Source organism: Palaemon carinicauda, chromosome 37, assembly GCF_036898095.1.
Source record: "Palaemon carinicauda isolate YSFRI2023 chromosome 37, ASM3689809v2, whole genome shotgun sequence".
Classification (NCBI taxonomy): Eukaryota; Metazoa; Arthropoda; class Malacostraca; order Decapoda; family Palaemonidae; genus Palaemon; species Palaemon carinicauda.
In genome coordinates this window covers 18,107,900-18,131,511 of record NC_090761.1, presented here as the reverse complement: position 1 = coordinate 18,131,511, position 23,612 = coordinate 18,107,900, and the positions used below count along the sequence as shown (strand labels likewise).

At 39.5% G+C, this 23,612-nt stretch overlaps 1 protein-coding gene across 6 annotated transcripts in view; it reads right to left on the bottom strand.

The window, feature by feature from the left end:
- Positions 1–23,612, bottom strand: part of LOC137629476 (E3 ubiquitin-protein ligase TRIM37-like) — a 110,052-nt gene that overhangs the window by 29,752 nt on the left and 56,688 nt on the right. For 3 of the 6 annotated variants that reach the window (XM_068360805.1, XM_068360802.1, XM_068360803.1), the window contains exons 10-15: positions 21,653–21,898; positions 13,508–13,761; positions 12,601–12,725; positions 11,760–11,963; positions 11,288–11,391; positions 4,001–4,249 (exon numbers count right to left, since the gene is read on the bottom strand). In XM_068360805.1, coding sequence (XP_068216906.1) covers positions 4,001–4,249; positions 11,288–11,391; positions 11,760–11,963; positions 12,601–12,725; positions 13,508–13,761; positions 21,653–21,898 — 1,182 coding nt within the window. Of the gene's footprint in view, positions 1–2,313; positions 2,613–3,950; positions 4,250–11,287; positions 11,392–11,759; positions 11,964–12,600; positions 12,726–13,507; positions 13,762–21,652; positions 21,899–23,612 lie in introns of those variants that run through there. The other 3 variants (XM_068360801.1, XM_068360804.1, XM_068360806.1) reach the window with 2 other exon arrangements.

Here is a 23,612-nt window from a genome sequence, read left to right as displayed (position 1 = left end):
CACTTCTGTAGTCTACAGGACTAGAAACATATTTTCATGAGATGGCAAGTCTAAGCCTGAAAGTCTATGTTAAACTCTCAAAAATCTTGTAGGCATAAGTAGAGCTGTCCGCAAGATTAGAGCACTCTGCCAGTTAAAAGCGACATCTTACAACATCTAAGCTGAAATGGTCGCTGTCCTACTGCATGAAAGTCATCTAGAATCTGCTTAATGTTATGGTAGAAAGAGAAAAAAACTCAATTGGAAGTAAGGGATTAAAAGGCCAGGAGATCATGTAGCTTATCAAGGCTTGTTATAAAACAGTAGGAAAATTGGAACTAAAAAAAAACTTGTAAATCCAGAATAAAGATCCCCAAATCTGTTCACATCCATGCTTAAAAATAATTTTGTATTTACCTCTAAACCTGACCTCTTCCAGTTGATTTATATTCCTATTTGCTCAAATAGCAATAGAAATCATCGGAAGTCTGACCAAATTCCTTTGGATTTCTATCATTTTCAATCTTTTCAGAAAGACACACATCATGATCTTATGTAAATTACTATCCAAGCCAGAACATGGGTAACCTGAACCAGAGTACCTTAGAATAGAATCTCTTTCCTATCTAGATGAACTGAAGGGTCTAACCCACCCTTTAGATGAGTATGAACATGGAATAACATAGAGAACTATAGATGTTAATTTCTTTTCTTTTTGATGACTAGGTGAACTTATTTTTCTTATTATTTCCTAGAATGAGTCTGAATCCCTTCCCAACTGGATGAGTGTTGATTAGGTACTATGTTCATGTTCCAATGGTATCTATGCAGGACCACACATCATTCCCTCTATTCAAGTTTATCCAACATCACTAGCCCTGATGTCTAAGTACCAGAAAATGATTAAAGTTCACCTTAAAAATAATAAAAACTCCTGGTCACCAACCCAGTATTTGGTGGAAAAACTACCCAACAGAGTACACAAAGGTTGGAAATAGTAGTGTAGCTAGGTTTGTACAGGAAGGAGAGGAGATTACCCTACCCTGACGGAATCATTGCCTCACTATCTATTTTTCATATCAAATGTAATTATTAAAAACTGATTATTTCAAATTTGAAGAGAAGACAAGGAAAAAAGCTCCAAAAATTCACTTTTCCCAAGCTAGCCATTCGAATTAAAAGTTACTCTATTTATTTTATTTATTCCAGTTTTCAAGTGTCATTGCACTGTACTGTATAACACCAGTCTAATCAATGTATATGAAGAGTGAGCATTTGAGAGGTCATTAGCTTATAGCATCTGGTGTAAACGGCCTACCAGCCTATTTTGACAGTTATAACACCAAGCAATGCCTAATGCCACGGTGAAATGAAGTCTGTCGATGAAAATTAAATCTTGCATGACAAATTATTTTTTTAATTGGTCTCCTCAGCTTTGACATCTTTCCAGAGAAAAGATGCCACAGCTCCAATCACACCCTCCATGTGTAGTTTTCTCAGCTTGGTTAAAGAAACCTCTGGAAGGTCAATCTCCCTAATCTGAGGTGTAAGTGAGCAGAACTGAAACTCTTTCTGTGAGGGGTTTATGACACCACTTTTAATTAATAGAACAATTAGTAATCAGTTTTGATTGATAGGAACTAAGGTAATAGCTCTGTTATTATCACCAGCTTGAATCCTATGTGCTGTCAAGACTACAATTTTGAGTACCAGACCAGTTTCTGTCATTGGTCTTCTTGGGTCTGAGGTGTAGGAGCAGCTAGGGTACATAAAAATAGAGCAGCACATATTGCCAGGACTGAAAAGGTTAGTACTGGAGCTACTAATGTCATCTGTTTCAGGGCACCTCATACTCTTGCTGTTTTAGTATCTTGGGTCATTGCTACTAAGAGGAGCTCAGGTAATCAGTATTAGCGTTATTAAGGCCCTTGTGCTGCAACAGTTCTGGTCATCATTAGTACTAGGGCAGCTCAGGTCATCAATATTAAACTGGAGTCTTTAGTGCTGATGCCTTAAGCTGGAACTAGTCTAAAATAGCTTCAGTTAACAAAAAGGTTTATCATGAAGTTGAAGGGACCGAAGAGAAGCTCCAGACATGGAAGTGGCTTTATCTTGAAGATGGAGCAGCTGAGTTTATAATGTTAAAGGACTCTTAAATGATTAAATGTCTGGGAGCAGCTTATCTTGAAGCTTGCTCTTGATGGTTAAAAAGAACACATTTAACAGGTAATGAATATTCAAAAGCTTCCCTTTAAAACATATGGACACGAATCTTCTTAATCTTTCTCAACTGAAGCTCTCTAGCAAGATATAGAGGATAAGAAAACATTCAAGTTCTATTTTGAAACTGGAAACGGAATGCATCACTGATTTTCTTTAATTAAATTAAAAAACTCACAGCTGTGGCTCCAATCTGACAACAAACCCAATCACAGAATATTGCCACAACCATGAACCCCCACCGGCTCTGTACGTAGGGTAGCAAGTCCTAAACATATAGCAGGTCTGTGACCAATAATAAAATCAAGAGTGGATATGAGGTTGTGGCTTTCATCATTTTGGCCAAGGAAATATTTACTTCATGTTTAGTCCATCTCTAGAAGGACTTCTGAACCAAATTAAAGCCTCTCAACCTAAAAGTAAGAAGAAACCAGGTAGTAAAGACATACATCGTCAATAGGTATAGCAGCTCAAGATGATTTCCTAAGAACACTAGTTATTCTTTAAAGATCAGACTGTACCAGAAAACCCTTACTCTTATAATTGTGGTCCAATTGATGAAAATTAAATCACACTCGCTCAAACGTTTCAAAAATACTGTACAGGACAAAAAGTACAGCAATATAGTAAACAAAATATATAAGACTACAAATTAGTAAAAGGGATTAAACATTAAAAACATAAAGGTTTGTGTTAAGCAATTAAATGAGTACAGCATGAAGTAAAGGATGAACTTAGCTTATTTTTCAAACTTATAAAACCTAAAAATATGTCAGAGGCTAGGGTAGCAAGATTGTTGAACTGGCAATAATTATTGGTAAAAAGTTGCTGACTATTCATACTCAAAATGGTCCAGACAACTAGGTAATTGCCACTTTTTAAGAAATTATTTTAAGTATGTAAATAAATATAATAAATCACCCATTCTTATCTTCATAAAAAGGAACACTAATACTATACATAAACTTATGCCCATCTGACAAAAAAAAAAAAAAAGTCACCACATGACAGAGATAAAACTGCTGAAATTTCCTGATTTGTGCACTAAATATTAAAAGGTAAATGAGAGGAAAATAATAAAATAAATTATGATAGAAAAGGGAATTTGATTGAATTATCAGAGCTACTGTCATTACAGTATGGAAAGAACTTAACTTAGATACAATTTACAAACAATGAATAAAGACAGTTGGGAACCAAAGAATCTATCATGCTTGCATAGTACTTGTCAAGGCAGAGCAGATTTTCGATTTTACAATATTTTCATAAAAACCTTTCACAATAAACAGAATAGGCACTGTACGTAATGGGTTTGTTCTGCAACTTCATATACCTGGATTGAACACAGTTATTTTTTGCTACATGAAAATCTGTCTCATTGAAGAAATAACTTAGTCATTCCATAATTTATCATTTTGTCACTACATCAAAAATTATTACAACTGTTGTTTTACCCTAGAATTAGTAAGGAGTTAAATGCTGGTAAAACTACAAAAGCACTATGCTAAGATGAAAGCAAAACATTATTTACCACTGGAAGCTCATCCACTGCACCTTCAAATCATACCATGAATCATACCCAGTTACTGAGATAAGCCTTATTTTTAATGAAAATTCCCAAGGCAGTCAGTCTTAATGGTATAAAATCACCAATATGGAAGGAAGGAAAAAAATCGCCCCAATGAATCCTTGCTGGTTGATCCCAGCGATGGGATCAAGCTGCAAATACTTCAAGATGGTAGTGATCTTACTTCATGCGTGCGATGAGCCTCGCAGTGTTGAGAGCAGGGATGCAAGGTACCTCTGTTCCGCTGTCACTGACGTTTCCGCTAGCTGTATCGGCACTGACACTGCTTTCCCCTCCTCCACAAACGGCTCCAATCCCTGCCACGGCTCCACTTGCTGAAGATGATACAGGTATAGCAGAAACTGCTGAGGCCCCCAGTGACTCTGGCTCTTCAGTTTCAGAAATGGGACCATCATCTAATGTCATGTCTGATAATGAAACGGGATCTAAAGACAAGTCACCTATAGATGACTCGCTCAGATCCTGAAAAACAAAACATGACATTATAATCATTATTATACTGTATTTATAAATTACTCATAAAAAAGTAAATCTAAAGTGAGAAAGCAGAAATACATTATTATTCACGTAAAACTATTAAAACGTTAAATTTTCATTTTGAAAAGGAAAATTGAGCAATTTCTCGAAAGCTCTTTGATATATATCTTCATAAAAATACTAATGTAGCTTAGCTCTCTCAGTGAATTAATTTCAGGGAGACTAATATTGATTATATTAAAATCATCCAGGACCAAAATACAAGTATGGTGTTTACAATACACAAAATATTTTCAATCAAATCCATCAATCTTATCAAAGCCAAATAATGGTTGCAATGTCACAAAGACATACCAGTTTTGAAGTCAAAGGCAAAAAGAACCCTACATCTAATAGTGACTGTAGGCATGAGCACATGTGAGCCATCAGTGGGGAATAAATTACAGCACCAAGCTCATTCGTTCATAGATATTAGAGTGACAGAAAAGCAAGATGAGATGTGGGTTATTTAGCATATGACATGGAAACCTCATTTGCTTTTAACAACTCTTCAATCCTTTTGAGGCTAAATCAAAGCATAAGTTGAAGTATAAAAACTTATCAAATAAATGTCTATTCAATTTGTTTTTTGAGATTTTTACAACACCATTTTTAAAGAGTTGTTTCCATACAAACTGATGTACATATGCATACTATTCTTGACAGTGGTAAGGAGATGGCAAAATGCTGCTGCGAATGAGAAAGAACCCTCCCCGACTGTTGGTTATAAAAGTCCACTAAACACTAATTACAAAATATAGAAATCATGTTAATATCTAATGAAATTGAAAGTGGCAGTTAGATTATATATACAGTATGTATTTGATATATTTTCAGATCAGTTTTGATTACAATGATTCAGGTCTCTTTAAGAGCAGTTGCTTGATATATTAAATTAGTGAGACACAATAATACCCATTTACATCAGTCTGACACAAGTCACTTTGACTTTACGTTGCTCTCCTTAGATAATAAATATGAAAATACAGTATAACCCAACTTATGTTGTTTCATCTACCTTGCATCAGTCTTCAAGTCAAAAAATAACAATTACGTACTGTACTGAACAGTACTATACTTCACATGACAGCTTATTAATGTACAGTGGAACTTCTACATACGATTGTTCAAACACCCAAAGTAAAATTCGATAAAATTTTCGTCTCGACACCCGAAGTCTTGCTCCAACATCCGACGTAGATCATACGCGTAGAATTTTCTCGAAGCATCGATCGTAGTTTCTTGTTTACGCCGGTAGCCGGCAGCATGTCGGAGGGATGCTATTGAGCGTCGCCTTGATCAGTTCTCTGTTCTCGTGCGCATCGTGTGGTTGTCCTCTGTTCGCTCTGTTATTAACAACGCTTATTATCTTCCTTTTTCAAGTTTTTTTTTTTTATTTTACATATAATCATGGGTCCTTAGAAGCTTAGTTTCGGTTCAGGAAGTAGTAGTGGTGAGAAAAGGAAGAAGTCAATGCTTTCATTAGAACTAAAGCAAGTAATTATAGAAAAACATGAGCACGGTGTTCGTGTGAGCGATCTGGCTAAAAAATATGGCCGGAATATGTCTATGATCTCGACGATCATCAAACAGAAGGCGACCATTAAAGCAGTCAAACCATCGAAGGGGATCACCATTATTTCTAAATGTAGTAGCCCTACCCTGGAAGAGATGGAACGCCTTTTGTTGATATGGATAAAGGACAAAGAGATTGTTGGCGATACGATCACTGAAACGATCATTTGCGAGAAGGCCAGCACTATCTATTGTGACTTGAAGGTGGCGGGCTCTGAGGGTGACGTGGGGGAGAGTTCAACCGATCCTACAACGGAGGAATTCAAGGCGTCTTGAGGTTGGTTCGAGAGATTTAAGAAAGACCGGGATTCATTCAGTTATTCGGCACGGAGAGGCTTCAAGTTCGGACACCAAGGCTGCTAACGATTTTGATAAGAAGTTCAAAAAGATCATGGAGGAGGAAAGCTACGTAAAGCAGCAAGTTTTCAATGGTGATGAAACCGGTCTGTTTTGGAAAAAGATGCCTAGTCGAACATACATTAACGCCGAAGAGAAGAAAATGCCTGGACATAAGCCTATGAAGGATCGGTTGACTCTTGCCCTTTTTGCCAACACCAGCGGGGACTGCAAAATAAAGCCTTTATTGGTTTACCATTCCGAAAACCCTAGGGTATTTAAGGCACACAGAATCAATAAGGACATGCTGCATGTTTTGTAGCGTGATAATTCTAAGGCTTGGGTCACTAGGCATTTCTGTATTGAATGGGTAAACCTAGTTTTTGGCCCTGCTGTCAAGAAGTACCTTCAGGAGAGGAATTTGCCTTTGAAGTGCTTGCTTTGCTTGGATAATGCACCCGCTCACCATCCAGGACTCGAAGATGATATCATCAACCAGTACAAATTCATCAGTGCTGTATCTTCCACCGACCACCACCCCTCTCCTCCAGCCCATGGACCAGCAAGTCATCTCTAATTTCAAGAAGCTCTACACCAAGCACTTATTTAAGCAGTGCTTTAATGTCACGCAAAGCACCAACTTAACTTTGCATGAATTTTGGAGGAGCCATTTCAATATTGTGCACTACTTGAAGATCATAGATCAGGCTTGGGAGGGAGTAACTCGTCGGACACTGAATTCAGCTTGGAAGAAGCTTTGGCCTGATGCTGTTTCTCCCAGAGATTTTGAAGGTTTTAGCCCAGAGCCTGAACCTGTGCTTGCCGTAGAGGAAGACGTAGAAGAGATTGTATCCCTTGGCAAGTCCATGGGTCTGGAGGTCGATAAAGATGACATCACCGAACTCGTCGATGAGCATCATGAAGAGCTCACCACCGAGGAACTCAAGAAGCTGCAAGCCATGTAGCTTGACAAGTTCCAAGCGCACTTGAGTGAGTCGGAGGAGATCAAGGAGGTAGGTCACATCTTAAGTTCGGCTGAAATAAAACAGATGTTGGCATATCATCAACATGTGGTTGATTTCATCGATAAGCATCACCCACAAAAACTTCAGGTTTGCCGTGTAGTTTCGCAATTCGATGATGTCTGTAACTCATTTCAGAAAAATTATAAAAAGCCGTACCAAGCAACTTTCTCTCAATAGTTTCTTTAAAAAATCTACGACGCGGTCTAGTGATTGTGATGAAGAGAAAGAAAGTGAAGCAAAGAAAAGTAAGACCGAATCAAGTGAAAGTGATGCAAATTAAAAATAAAAAAGAAAAAAAATGTAAAAACAAGTATAAAATATAAAAATGAAAAAAAAAAAAAATAAGCTAAGATAGGTTAAAGTTCACGTAGTTTAAGTTAAGAGTAAGTTACGGTACGTTATCGCAGTCACCATCTCTACCTCCTCGCTGATCTTCCGTTTCCTTCTGCGTAGCAATTCTTACACCTGCGTTGGCCTGTCTCTAAGGTAAAGTGTCAATAAAAACCCCTTTTTATTTATTATTTCTTCATTATTATTCTTTTTTATATCTTTGTATTATGCAATTGTATTAATGTTATGTTTAATTATGTGTAGCAATTTATTAAGGAGTTATCATGGGTTTTTGGGCTGTGGAATGAATTATACAAATTACAGTGTATTCTTATGGGAATATTTGCTCCAACATACGATCGTTTTAACATACGAAGCAGTTCCCGGAACGAATTAAGATAGTATGTAGAGGTACTGCTCTGTTTTTTATAAAATGATAGCAGGTTACATATATTTTGTGGAATCTTCAATCCAACCTACTAAAAAATTTGATTTATGTCAAATCTCTTAGAATCAATTAAAGTAAAGTGGGGTATTGTACTAACTTGGATACCGAAGTACAAGAGTTCCTGGAAATTGACAATGAAAGTACTATTATTATGATTATTATTACTATTACTGTATTATTATTATTATTATAATAATAAATAAACTACAAGAGAAGTAATAAGGGTAAGGGAGATGTGCATGAGTGTTGTAATTCAAGAGGTATTAGTTTGTTGAGTGTAGTTTGAAAAGTGTATGGTGTTGTACTGATTAATAGGATTAAGGATAAAACAGAGAATGCAATCTTAGAAGTACAGGGTGGTTTTAGAAGAGGTAGGGGTTGTATGAATCAGATTTTTACAGTTGGGCAGATATGCGAGAAATATTTAGCAAAAGGTAAGGAGGTGTATGTTGCGTTTATGGATCTGGAGAATGCGTATGATAGAGTTGATAGGGAAGCAATGTGGAATGTGATGAGGTTATATGGAGTTGGTGGAAGGTTGTTGCAAGCAGTGAAAAGGTTCTACAAAGGTAGTAAAGCATGAGTTAGGATAGGAAATGAAGTGAGCGATTGGTTTCTGGTGAGAGAGGGGCTGAGACAGGGATGTGTGATGTCACCGTGGTTGTTTAACTTGTATGTTGATGGAGTGGTGAGAGAGGTGAATGCTCGAGTGCTTGGACGAGGATTAAAACTGGTAGACGAGAATGACCATGAATAGGAGATAAATCAGTTGTTGTTTGTGGATGACACTGTACTGGTTGCAGATGCGGAAGAGAAGCTTGGCCGTATAGCGACAGAATTTGGAAGGGTGTGCGAGAGAAGGAAGTTGAGAGTTAATGTGGGTAAGAGTAAGGTTATGAGATGTACGAGAAGGGAAGGTGGTCCAAGGTTGAATGTCATGTTGAATGGAGAGTTAATTGAGGAGGTGGATCAGTTTAAGTACTTGGGGTCTGTTGTTGCAGCAAATGGTGGAGTGGAAGCAGATGTACGTCAGAGAGTGAATGAAGGGTGCAAAGTGTTGGGGGCAGTTAAGGGAGTAGTCAAAAATAGAGGGTTGGGCATGAATGTAAAGAGAGTTCTATATGAGAAAGCGATTGTACCAACTGTGATGTATGGATCGAAGTTGTGGGGAATGAAAGTGACGGAGAGACAGAAATTGAATGTGTTTGAGATGAAGTGTCTAAGGAGTATGGCTGCTGTATCTCGAGTAGATAGGGTTAGGAACGAAGTGGTGAGGGTGAGAACGGGTGTAAGAAATGAGTTAGCAGCTAGAGTAGATATCAATGTGTTGAGGTGGTTTGGCCATGTTGAGAGAATGGAAAATGGCTGTCTGCTAAAGAAGGTAATGAATGCAAGAGTTGATGGGAGAAGTACAAGGCCAAGGTTTGGGTGGGTGGATGGATGGAGTGAAGAAAGCTCTGGGTGATAGGAGGATAGATGGAGAGAATAGGAATGAATGGCGAGCGATTGTGACGCAGTTCCGGTAGGCCCTGCTGCTTCCTCCGGTGCCTTAGATGACCGCGGAGGTAGCAGCAGTAGGGGATTCAGCTTTATGAAGCTTCATCTGTAGTGGATAACGAGGGAGGGTGGGCTGTGGCACCCTAGCAGTACCAGCCGAACTCAGTTGAGTCCCTTGTCAGGTTGGGAGGAACGTAGAGAGGAGAGGTCCCCTTTTTTCTTTTTTGTCTCATTGTTTGATGTTGGCTACCCCCCAAAATTGGGGGAAGTGCCTTGGTATATATATGTATGTATTATTATTGTTATTATTATTATCACAAGCACTCTCCCCCCAGCTCCATCTCTTTGTCGATGTCTCACAGGATGTAGATACAGGAGAGGAGGTTCCTAGCCCCCTCGTCCCGTCCCTTTTAGTCGCCTCTTACGACACGCAGGGATAACGTTGGCGCTATTCTTGTTTTTATACCCCCGCGGCCACAGGGGGTTGATCACCCTAGCAGTACCAGCTGAACTCGGTTGAGTCCCTTGTTAGGCTGGGAGGAACGTAGAGAGTAGAGGTCCCCTTTTTGTTTTTGTTTCTTTGTTGATGTCGGCTACCCCCCAAAATTGGGGGAAGTGCCTGGGTATATGTATGTATTACCACAAGCTAAGCTATAACCCTATTTGGAAAAGCAAGAGGCTATAAGCCCAAGGGCTACAACCGGGAAAAATAGCCCAGTGAAGAAAGGAAACAAGGAAATGAATAAACTACAAGAGAAGTAATAAACAAAAAAAAAAATTTTAAGAACAGTAACATTAAATTAAATTTTTCATACATAAACTATAAAAAATGAAAAAAAGGGAAAGAGAAATAAGATGAACCAGTGTGCCAGAGTGTACCCTCAAGCAAGAGAACTCTAATCCAAGACAGTTGAAGGCCATAGTACAGAGAGTAAGGAACTACCCAAAACGAGAAAACAGTGGTTTGATTTTGGAGTGTCCTCCTAAAAGAGCTGCTTACCATGGCTAAAGAGTCTCTTCTACCCTTCAAAGAGGAAGGTAGCCACTGAACAATTGCATTGCAGTAGTTAACCACTTGAGCGAAGAAGAATTGTTTAGTAATCTCAGTGTTGTCATGTGTATGAAGACAAAGGAGAATGCAGAAAGAATAGGCCAGAATATTTGGTTTATGTGTATGCAAAGACAAAAATGAGCCGTAACCAGAGAGGGGGGTTCAATGTAGTACTGTTTGGCCAGTCAAAGGACCCAATAACTCTGTAGCAGTAATATCTCAATGGATAGCTGGTGCCCTGGGCAACATACTACCTCAAAAATAGTCGAGGGAGGAAATAGAGCAAGGACCAGTGCAACAAAGTGATCCTATTTAGACTTTGGAAAACATAGCAAGAGCTGATTGAACAGTGGTTAACCAGCTTGCAGCAAGAAACTAAATGTGGGAAGTGTAAATACACACTACTACAATGACAAATATGACATCTGGGGATGAGGAGCTGTTAGGCTATTCAAATCTGGTAGAAATTATATTTTAAACTTTCTACTCTCAAAAGCTTGAGATTGAAGCATGTAAGCCGATACAAATTGGGTAAGATTAATTCAAATAAGGAGTAACATATGCTATCATAAAAGTCTCTGGTATGCACAGGAGGGTTGTTTTCAATGCTGATAGAGGTTGGTGTAACTGTTATGTCCTCTAAAGAAATAAACATGTGACAAATGAGGTTGTCTTTAAGAAATATACATTTGACCAAGTTCAGTACATCAAAACAAGCTTACTTTATCTGCAACATTTGTAACACACTGTGGTTCCTTCTTTGCTTCCTCGGTAATATGGTGACTGTAGAGAGAAGGACGGGGTGCAAGTGGAGGACGATACGTGCCTGAAAAAGTTCTCATTAGTCAAAAGTTTCTCAACTTCAGAAGATTATGAAACTGGAACATTTCATGTTAAGTCCCACATAAAAAATAAATTTCCAAATTGTCATATACACAATGTAAAAAATATGAAAAACAAGGAAGAGCTATAAATTCTAACTAGGTACTAAATGCTTTATATTTGTTTTTAAGTATAAAACAGGGCTTACTAGAGTTTATTTGCGGTATTTTCAAGTAATCTAAGGTAGTTATATTTGTATATCTCACTTATCCAACATGGCCCTAACTATATAAAGCTTAAAACATACATCAGCTAAAATTATTTAGAGTAAAATCATATCTCGGTTATTTTCTTTTGATCTTGTGTTCTTACTTTTGGTAGGTGGACTGGAGTCATTAAGAAGAGCAAGGTGATTCACCGGACGATCATGATCCGGGAGACCACTGGAATTTTGAAGTGAAGTTGGAAGATTTGATTGTAGTAATGTTGCCATATCAAGCTGCAATGTATCTAAGACACTTGAGGCAATGGGTAACAAAGGCTTCCGGACCATTCTATTTGACTTATGCCTAGAGCCTGTAAATAAATGCAATAAAAAGTCTTTAGTTATGATTCTTCTTTTTTTTTTTTTAAGACAAGTATACAATTATTATTACAGTAGTCTTCATTTTTAAATTACTGTACTGTATTCCTAAAAACCTATAATTTTCAACAAATCAGCTCCTTAAACAGTATTACGAATTCCCATGTAGGTGAGAGTTCTGATAACTTTGAAAGCATAGATGGAGGAATAGGTTTTGGATGAAGAATTCATGAAGATGAAAGATTGTTAGAATTAGCAGAAGCTATGAATCTGGTATTCTTAAATACACAATTTGAGAAAAAAATACATCTGGTAACATAATAGGGAACAAAATGAGACTCAAATTCACCGTGTGTGTGTGTGTTTCAAGTTTTTAAGTGAATGATTACTTGTAAAAAATTCCTGAGAGTTTAAGCCATATACTATTCATGTAAAACCTCTAACAAGGGGAAAGACCTCAGAATGTAATTACAGAAGGTACGAAGGTTTTCTCTACTTTCATATATCAAGCAACATGACAAATATTTAATGATTCAAAAAATCAAATAAACAAAAAAAATTAAAACTAGAGAAAGCTTACAGAAAACATTTTTTCTAAACTTGCTAAAACACTAAAAAAATTTCACCTACCAATTCCCCCAATGCAAGGTTTATTCCAAGGTCTTCGGTGATCTGGTCCACCCCTCCCTTGCATCTCCAGTAAATGAAGTAACATCATCTCATCACCCTGAGGTGAACTCAAGTCAGGCTGGAGGCTATGAAAATTAGAGGAAAAATCAAATGAAATAGCTCACAAAAATTACTTATTCTATACACATGAAAATAATCTACAATGCTTCCCATTTACATCTTGAATACTGTATTTCTATTTACCTTTTCATCAGCATTTAAAAGTTAACATTCATTTAAGAGTAAGGATCAACCAGCAAAATTTTTTTTCATATAAAACAACAAAGTACAAAACTTGAGGAAATGGACGATGAAACTTTAAGAGACAAACTGTATACCTGTCTCAAATAAAAAGAATTGACACCATTAATACTATCAGGATGATGTGACTACAGTTTTATACAACAATAACTTCTGGCTTTGGCAATGTGACAATGAGAAATTTCAGTAACATGTAAATACTGATCCTCTGCAAGATGGATAGTAAGCAATTATTGAATAGGGTGCATGCAATACAATACCGTTGTCACTGGAAAACCCTTGATTTGGAATGTAAAACTCTTTGTTTCAAGCAAATTAATTTTTTAAGAATATAAGTAACTACATTTCTGAAAGTATTAGATGTTGGCTACCCCCCAAAAAAACAAAACAAAAATTGGGGGAAGTGCCTTGGAAACTAGATAGATAGATCAGATACATTTTGTAACTAGATAGATAGATTAGATACATTTTTTAGCAGCAGTGCCACTATGCTACCAAGATTCATGGTTATAAGTACAGAAATCTTTTACTACAAAAAATGGGAACTAAAGAATAGACTGATCTCAGAGAAAAATTTTTTTAAATGAGCATTAGCACAAACACAAACCTTCCTACTGCACCCAGCTGTTCAGTGAGGGAATCTAAATCTGATAGGAAGCAAGAGCTGAGAGACTGGTTATGACAGAGAACTGAGCCACCATCATGTAGGGCAGCAGCCGCCCTTGCAGAATGTTCAACGTCATTATCACCAGACATTGTTTCATCATCAACATCATTTTCATCATTGCTACCATACTCTGCAGTAGCTACACTCTGATCTGGTCCCTCCTCTTGGTCGTTTATCTCTCCTTCACTCAAGTCCTATCAAAATAAAACATTAAATTATAAAAAATTCATATTGACTGAGAATTTTTCTACTAAGGAACCAAGAACACAACCATCTTAGCTGCTATAACATCAACGCACCAATCTCTAATAACCATAATATCAAATAGTTCTTCGGCAATCATCACGCAGCACAATCATGATCAAGTTGAATCACCCAATAGATACTAAAATATTCAACACAACGGAAATAGGAAAGCTGTATTACAAAGCATGTTTCAAAAATAAGCAAAATACAGTATATATGTCTGGAGAATTCTGTTTCTCTTCCTGATTGCTGCCATGACCTAAGAACTTTTTACTTTGCTACTAAACCAGGTTGTGAGCAAATCATAAATGAGGCAACACACATGTTCGACACTTGCTTTGGGCTAGTATGGTAGTTTTGCTAGAATTTTTACACAAAAAAAAATGACAAATATTTGCTGCAGACTGATACAATGCTTGTATACCGAATTGAAATTTCATGCATGTACAATATAGCGAAATTTGGTAATAGGAAGTTAGCCGACCTAGAGTATGCTGATGACACTGTCCTTATTAGCGGAACACCACAGGATTTGCATGCTTGCTTACCAGAATGCATGAAATATCATAGGAGGTTGGGGTCAAGCTAAATAGAAGAAAGAAGACAGAGATGATGAGAATGGAGTGTGCAATGGAAGATGAAATATCATTGGAAGGAGATTGGATTAATGAGGTAGAATCATTTAAATATTTAGGGACTATGATCTCTAATACAGGGTCTTTAGAATTGGAGTTCAATGAAAGATTGAAAAAAGCAAATCAGACAATGGCTGGGTTAGGTAAAGTTTGAAGGCAAATCGCCTGAAATTACACAAAAATCAGACTATATGTCAGTTTAGTGAGATCAGTGTTGCTGTATGGACATGAGTCGTGGTATGACAATGAAACAATATCCAACAGATTCTGTAGATTTGAGAACAAAGCACTCAGAAGAACATTGGGAGTTAAATGGCAGGACAGGATTAGAAATGAAACTATGGGAGAGATTACTCGAGTGCCATTGTGGATGAGATCAGGGTGAGGGGCAGAGAGATTAGTACACCTGACTTTCCACTGGGCTCCTCAAGGCACTAGAAGAGTTGGAAGACCCAGGCCAAAATGGCTGAGAACTATGAAGCGCGAAGTAGGAAATGACGAATGGAGAAGTATTGACTTAAAAGCTCAAGATAAAGAAGACTGGCAAAATCTAACCGATGCCGTTTGCGTCAATAGGCATGGGAGGGGATGATGATGATACCGAAATGCTCTTATTCCATGTTTGTTACTACATTACTATATTAATAATAATAATGATGAATATTAAAAATTATCTAATGAAATGTTATTTTCATTAGTAAAATAAATTTTTGAATATACTTACCCGATGATCATGTAGCTGTCAACTCTGTTGCCCGACAGAAATTTACGGTCGGGATACGCCAGCGATCGCTATACAGGTGGGGGTGTACACAACAGCGCCATCTGTGAGTAGGTACTCAAGTACTTCTTGTCAACAAGAACTCAATTTTCTCCTCGGTCCACTGGTTCTCTATGGGGAGGAAGGGCGGGTCCTTAAATTCATGATCATCGGGTAAGTATATTCAAAAATTTATTTTACTAATGAAAATAACATTTTTCAATATTAAACTTACCCGATGATCATGTAGCTGATTCACACCCAGGGTGGTGGGTGGAGACCAGCATACATGTTAACAAAGAAGCTAAGAATCCCGAATCTTATTTTAGCCGTTATTCAAAATAACAAACATAAAATAAATAAGTACCTGGTAAGGAAGTCGACTTGAACCATTACTCTGCCTTTTTAAGGACGTCTTCCTTACTGAGCCTAGCGATCCTCTTAGGATGCTGAGCGACTCCTAGGTGCTGAAGTATGAAGGGCTGCAACCCATACTAAAGGACCTCATCACAACCTCTAATCTAGGCGCTTCTCAAGAAAGAATTTGACCACCCGCCAAATCAACCAGGATGCGGAAGGCTTCTTAGCCTTCCGGACAACCCAGAAATATTTCAAGAGAAAGATTAAAAAGGTTCTGGAATTAGGGAATTGTAGTGGTGGAGCCCCCACCACTACTGCACTCGTTGCTACGAATGGTCCCAGAGTGTAGCAGTTCTCGTAAAGAGACTGGACATTCTTAAGATAAAAGACGCGAACACTGACTAGCTTTTCCAAAAGGTTGCGTCGAAAATATTTTGCAGAGACCTATTTTATTAAAAGGTCACGGAAGTTGTGATAGCTCTAACTTCGTGTGTCCTTACCTTCAGCCAAGCTTGGTCTTCCTCATTCAGAAGGGAATGAGCTTCTCGTATTAACAGTCTGAAAATAATAGGATAAAGAATTCTCTGACATAGGCAAAGATGAATTCTTAACTGAACACCATAAAGCTTCAGACGGGCCTCGTAAAGGTTTTTAAAATAGAACTTAAGAGCTCTTACAGGACATAATACTCTTTCTAGTTCATTTCCAACCATACGATAAGTTTGGAATAACGAACGATATTGGTCAAGGCCGAGAAGGCAGCTCGTGTTTGGCTAGAAAACCAAGATGTAGAACATGTAGCCGTTTCGGATGAAAATCCGATGTTCTTGCTGAAGGCATGAATCTCACTGACTCTTTTAGCTGTGGTTAAGCATATCAGGAAAAGAGTCTTAAAGGTGAGATCTTTCAGGGAGGCTGATTGAAGTGGTTCGAACCTGTCTAACATAAGGAATCTTAGAACCACGTCTAAATTCCAACCAGGTGTAACCAAACGACGCTCCTTCGTGGTCTCAAAAGACTTAAGGAGGTCCTGTAGATCTTTATTGTTGGAAAGATCTAAGCCTCTGTGACGGAAGACTGATGCCAACATGCTTCTGTAACCCTTGAAAGGGGAGCTGAAAGAGATCGCTCTTTCCTCAGATATAAGAGGAAGTCAGCTATATGAGTTACAGAGGTACTGGTCGAGGATACGGATACTGACTTGCACCAGTTTAGGAAGATTTCCCACTTCGATTGGTAGACTCTAAGGGTGGATGTTCTCCTTGCTCTAACAATCGCTCTGGTTGCCTCCTTCGAAAAAACCTCTAGTTCTCGAGAGTCTCTCGATACTCTGAAGGCAGTGAGACGAAGAGCGTGGAGGCCTTGGAGTACCTTCTTACGCGTGGCAGACGTAGCAGGTCCACCCTTAGGGGAAGAGTTCTGGGAACGTCTACTAGCCATCGAAGTACCTCGGTAAGTTATTCTCTCGCGGGCCAGAGGGAAGCAACTAGTGTTAACTTTGTCCCATCGTGAGAGGCGAACTTCTGCAGTACCTTGTTGACAATCTAGAACGGAGGGAATGCATATAGATCTAGATGAGACTAATCTAGTAGAAAGGCATCTAAAAGAACCACTGCTGGGTCCGGGATAGGTGAGCAAAGTATTGAGAGCCTCTTGGACATCGAGGTTGCGAAGAGATCTATGGTTGGCTGGCCCCAGGTGACCCAAAGTCTCTTGCATACATCTCTGTGGAGGGTCCAATATGTTGGAATTATTGTCCCTTCCTACTGAGACAAACTGCTAAGACATTCAAGTTGCCTTGGAAGAAATTGTTACTAGTGAAAAGTCTAGACCTGTTGAGCAGGAGAGGAGGTCACTAGCGAACTCGCACCATGTCAGAGAGTAGGTCCCTCCTTGCTAGGAGATGAACATCAAAGCAGGGAGTTGTCCGTGTTGACCTCCATTACTTTGTCTTGAAGGAGAGACCTGAAGCTTTTCCAGGTCAGACGTACTGCCAGAAGCTTCTTGCAGTTAAAATGCATTGTCCTTTGACTCGAGTTCCATAATCCCGAGCATTCCCTACCGCCTAAGGTAGTACCCCAGCCTACGTCCGATGCGTCTGAGAAGAGAACGTGGTTGGGAGTCTGAACAGTCAGGGGAAGACCCTATAAAAGGTTGATAAAGTCCTTTCCTCAGGTTAGACCAGACTTATCTTCCGGAAACCGGGATCGAGACCGCTTCTAGCGTCTTGTCCTTTTCCAGTCTTGTCCTTTTCCAGTGAAGAGCTAGATGAAACCGAAGAGGACGGAGGTGTAGTCTTCCAAGTGACACCAATTGAACCACGGATGACAGTGTCCTAACCAGACTCATCCACAGCCTGACAGGGCCGTATTCCTTCTTCAGCATCTTCTGGATGGATAGCAGGGCTGGGGATTGATCTTCTTGTTCAGCCATGTTCTCATCAGAGGGTTCCTCATCCGAAACTGATGAGGAAACGGCAACGGAGTGGGCAACGTCTGACTCGCTGAATCCGGTCGCACTGGTGGATGCGTGACTGAGCCGGACACAAGATCATGGTACTGCTGCACAGTCTGTGAACTGCCAACCATGGGGATGCGAGGAAGTACAGCGACAACCCGAAACTGTCTAGACTGTCTGGGTAGTACAGACAACCCCTTATCGGGTTGCTGAGGTTGCCGCACTGCGTCACAACAAGTCACCTCTGCTGGTTGTTGAACGTCTTCCCAGTGACACACTGAACGTCCACAACCACCTCCGCGAGTAGCTTAACGTCAACGTGCGACTGGCAACCCACACTGGGTCGCACCGGTGGAGGAACCATCTCAACTGGCGGACGTGAGTAGGATACCTCAGCGTCAACAGGGCGTACAACCAACCAGTAGGAAGGTCGTTGGCAAGAAGGTTCTTCTCCGTAAAAAATCCTCTATCAAGGACTAAGCTTGGACTGCATGTCTTGCAACAAAGCCCAAGGTCTATGGGAGCAGGTGTGGCAACAGACGGGGTTAGCGACTGAAGCGGAACCATTTACCCTCCCTGGAAGCATGTTATGCTTAAATTAAAGTCCATAGGAGGCTAAGCAGCTTAAGGCTCCTCTCCAAATGACAGAGTCCTCAAGGGAATATCAGAAGGAGGGAGAACAGCACTTTCTCATCTACAGGAACCATATCCGAGAAAAGCTAGGTTCTCTCAGTGAGGGTTTCACTGGTGCAAAAGCAGCAGACCAGAAGGCAACGTTATGAAACTGCTTGACAGTCTGTGAACTGTCAAAAACTGAACTGTCAACCACAACAGGAGCGTGAGGACATACAGCACTGGTGTATAAGTAGCAGACCAGAAGGCAACGTCATGTAACTGTTTGACAGTCTGTGAGTTGGCAACAACCAAAGTTGTGTGGGGAAGCCTCAACTCCTGACTGACTAGTTAGCTGCGGGCGAGTGGCGGTAACCACAGTGTGTTGCGGAGGCTGACACACCGTGTCAAAACACGGCAGCTTGTGGTAGCTCACGCACGGCAACGGAGTGCTCTGTGTGTGGGAGTCATCATACATCTGGCAGGGTTGACTGTGCATGGGTGGAGGAGCTCTCACAACAAGAGTGTGAGAGCAGGAAGCCATGCCGGGCGCACAACCGTGGGAGGTGTAGGCCCACGGGTGCATCGTCAACCTTCTCCGCAGTCGGAGTGTGGGAGCTGGCAACAACAAAAGCAGAGGGCTGGTGTGTGGGATGGGCTGCGGTGGGTTGTGGAGCATGCTGTATGGTATGCGGAGCATGCTGTAAGGTATGCGGCGCATGCTGCATGGTCTGCGGTTGCTGCATGGGTTGCGGAGAATGCCGCATAGTGCTGGAACCCGGCAGCTCTACAGAACCTTCCCACTGCTGATGCGGTAGCTCACGCATGTTAACAGAAGGTGCAGCAAGCACATGCGTCTGGCAGGGTGGACTGCGCATCGGTGGTGGAGCTCTCACAGGTGGAGTGTGGGAGCAGGCAGCCGCAGTATCTGCTGAGCGCACAACCTCGGCGGGTTGTAGGTTAACAGGTGCATTGTCAACCTTCCAGCACGATACTCCTGCATGAAGGAGCAAGCTGAGACTGTATAGTCTGCAGCATGGACCACTAGGGTCTATGAAAGACAACAACAAACGGAGCTACTGTCCGTTGTGACTGAGGGTCTAAAACAGCTGGTGCGGCAACAGACGGAGTTACTGCCTGTTGCGGTACCACCTTGCCTCTCTTGGGAGGTGTGCAGTTGTCGTACTGCAGCGAGTCCGAACTGACCCAGTGGCTACACCTAGGCCGTTGGACTTGCGCGGAAGGGACCGACTTGCACTTAAAAGCTGCAAGATTTGGTCCATGGTTTCTGCGAGAAACCTCTTCCGCAGACGAGGAATAAATGGGCTCTCTCGTCTTTGTGTGGGTGGGGTGATCACGTCGGCAACGTGTGTAGATACACCCGAAACCACGGAGGGAAACGTTTGTTCGTCGATCAAGACCTGTGGAACCCATAAGTCCTTCGACATTACTTCTCCCCTGGGCTTGGGAGCTTGTAAGAGGTATCAGACAAGGTGAACAACTGGCACGAACAAACGAACCCTCGAACGCAACACTGTAACACTTTGCGCATATCACTATCACTTTTGATTTTCTGTTTGCACTTATTTCACTGAACTCGAAACTTTAAGTGATTTGTACCTGAAACACGCAATCCTATCCTTCATTAAAAGGTAGTAATTGCGAAAACAGTTTTACAATGTAACAGAAAAACATAATGAAAGATAAAGAATTCAGTGGCTGGAAAAGAGACTAAACACTAGATCAAATAAACTACGTTTAAAATCTCTTACCGCATAAAGCCTGGGAACAAGAATAAAACTCTAGAAACGTTTTACCTTCTTCCCCTATAGCGACTAGGGAGAAGAGTAAAAAACGAGAACAACGTTACCCGCTTGAACGAAACGTTTATTCTCCTCTCTCTCCCTCCGTCTCTATCTCTCTCTCTCTCTCTCTCTCGACTTAGAACCTGAGAGATGAGCCCAATTATATATCGTTAAAACATATTATTTGTTAAAGGAAAAAAACTGAAAGGTTTCCCAAATAAAAAGTTCCTTTATTAGAATTAAAACCATTTAAGCTAAGAAAGAATGAACGAAACGCTAGAATCGGTTTACTCTTACTGCAACGTGAAACCGTGAAATACTCTCTCTCTATCGTAACGATATAGCGCATGTTGAACGTTCTGAACGTCAACAACTGTGGAGACTAAACTAAACGTTAGTTCATCTTTGAAAACAGTACGAGACTATCAAAGAAATTCTTTCAAAAACATTAAAATTAAAATAGCATAAATTCTTAACAGGAAATACGATATGACGGGCTCAATGTTAATTAACTTCGGTTCCAAGTAAGGACCGCCTACTATTAGGAAAGGTCGCATATAAACAAACATAAAATTTAAGTTTTATAAGTTTATAATAAATGGAAAGTTAATCGAAGAGGCCTATAAATGGCGGAGAGATATAAACTAAATCTATAACTTTGTTAAGCAAAATTACCAAAAACCTAAACACACTTCCGTCTAAGGGAAGGGTCGGTCATAAAAAGTGAAAGAGAGTCTATACTCTCTTCGACACCAACACTTCCGTCTAAGGGAAGGGTCGGCCATTTAAAAGTGAAAGAGAGTCCATACTCTCTTCGTCACCATAATTAAATCTATCCAAAACGAGTTCAAGTTTTGAAATGAAGATAAAACCCCTGCATAGCGAAAGCTCAAAACTGGAAAAGTGTACTTCACCAAAAAGTTGTGAAAACAAATCCAGTTAGGGACGGCGTATTAGTAGGTCTTGCCGGTGGCACGACAGAGGAAAAATTGAGTTCTTGTTGACAAGAAGTACTTGAGTACCTACTCACAGATGGCGCTGTTGTGTACACCCCCACCTGTATAGCGATCGCTGGCGTATCCCGACCGTAGATTTCTGTCGGGCAACAGAGTTGACAGCTACATGATCATCGGGCAAGTTTAATATTGAAAAAAATAAATTAGGGTCAAAGAAATAAATCGCTCACAAAAATAATAAAAATTTGGTTTACCTCTGTGTCAGATGAACTTGAAGACTGACGCTCTGCTTCTAACTCTACAACACGATCAACCGATTTGTTTATATGACTTCTCTGAGGTTTTGATTGCGGCAAGGGATGAGGATGGTGAGAGTGACCATTCAGTGGATTTGGTTTAGGAGAGACAGACTGGGGTCTCTCCACTCGAGAGAATCCATCTGGAGTTCCACCACTTTTCCCACTGGCAACTGAATTGCGCGATAACTCAATTGCTATTCTCTGCGAAAAGTAAAAAAACAACTACATTTACCTTCGATACAGAGGAAATTAATCGTCAATTTACGAGAAAAAGATAATGACAATGGTGTCTTCTGTCTTGCCTTGCTTCTTAATAGTATTCTTCCATCAATATATCTGTGCACTGTAATTTTATCAACTAATTACTGTCATAAAAAAAAAAATCCAAAGATTTTTATTAAGCAAGACATTGGTCATGTTGGAGAGATGAATAAGCATATTGATCATTTAAACTTGTGTGTGAAATTGTATGGGTTATACGGATATTAAAGTCATTCATTGCTTTTATTTTGTGAAGTGATCCTTCCCAGAACTACTAAAGCACAAATCAAAATAGCAACATGTCAATACAAATATGATCAGTTTTATACAGTATTTCTAAAAACAAATATTCTCCCTCTCAATATTTCAGAATAAATAAGTTTGTCTAGCACATTTTTGTAGAGTTATATTTACCTAAATATCTGAATAAGCCTTCAAGTCTATGTGTGCAATATTAACCTGCATTACTTTTAAATCTTTTGAATAACCTTCAATACTACTTATGTAATATTTCAGTTCTATTTGTAACATACTTCTGGAAGTAGTCGATATAAACGCAAATAAAGTACGAGAGGGATATGGAATTCAGACACTGGAAAAGATTTATATAATTTTGAAACATGAAGAGTACAGTATCTGTGGTAGATATGAAAGTGAAAGGACAATGGCCTGTAAGAAAAAAAAAGAGAAAGGAAAAAAGTGAGGTGTAAATCAGATGGAAATTCAGGTAGAAAGGACCACATGGCTGAATAAATTGTTGATATTTCAAGACATGTAACCTATTAAGGATAAATCTAACTTGAAAATTCATGAATTACGATGAGTATGGGGATAGATTTATTAAAAGCTATTATTAAGGTCTCTTTTTCAGGGTGTTGCTGAGGTAACAACTTCAGCAACCACTTTTCATACATTTGACTACTTTGCATTCAGATATTCCCAGAATACCATCCCATACAGGGTACTTAAATGCAGTTAGTTCTAACAGTCACACCTTCTCCATCATAAGGCTCAATACTACACAGTATTCTAGAAATATTAATCCATATGTGACCAGATTGTAGAATGATCTTGCTAATTATTATTATTACTTGCTAAGCTACAGCCCTAGTTGGAAAAGCAGGATGCTACAAGCCCAACAGCTCCAACAAGGAAAATAGCCCAGTGAGGAAAGGATATAAAGAAATAATCTACAAGAGAAGTTTAAGAACAATAACATTAAAATAAATCTTTCTTATATAAACTATAAAAACTTCAAAATAACAAGAAGAGAAATAAGATAGAATAGTGCGGCTGTGTACCTTCAAGCAAGAGATCTCTACCCCAGGACAGTGGAAGACCATGGTATAAAGGCTACGGCACTACCCAAGACTAGAGAACAATGGTTTGATTCTGGAGTGTCCTTCTCCTAGAAGAGCTGCTTACTTCAGAAGTTCAAACTTACAGCAAATGTTTTCAGGATGAAAAATTTTACATCAAGTCTATCTTCATAGCTTATATATGACAGATTTATTTTAACAATGTTACTGATCTTAAAACATGTTGCATTTTATATTTACTACTACTCATATATAGTCTATTTTATTCATAAACTCCTTTCTTCACTGGGTTATTTTCCCTTTAAGAGCCCTTGGGGTTGTAGCATCCTGCTATT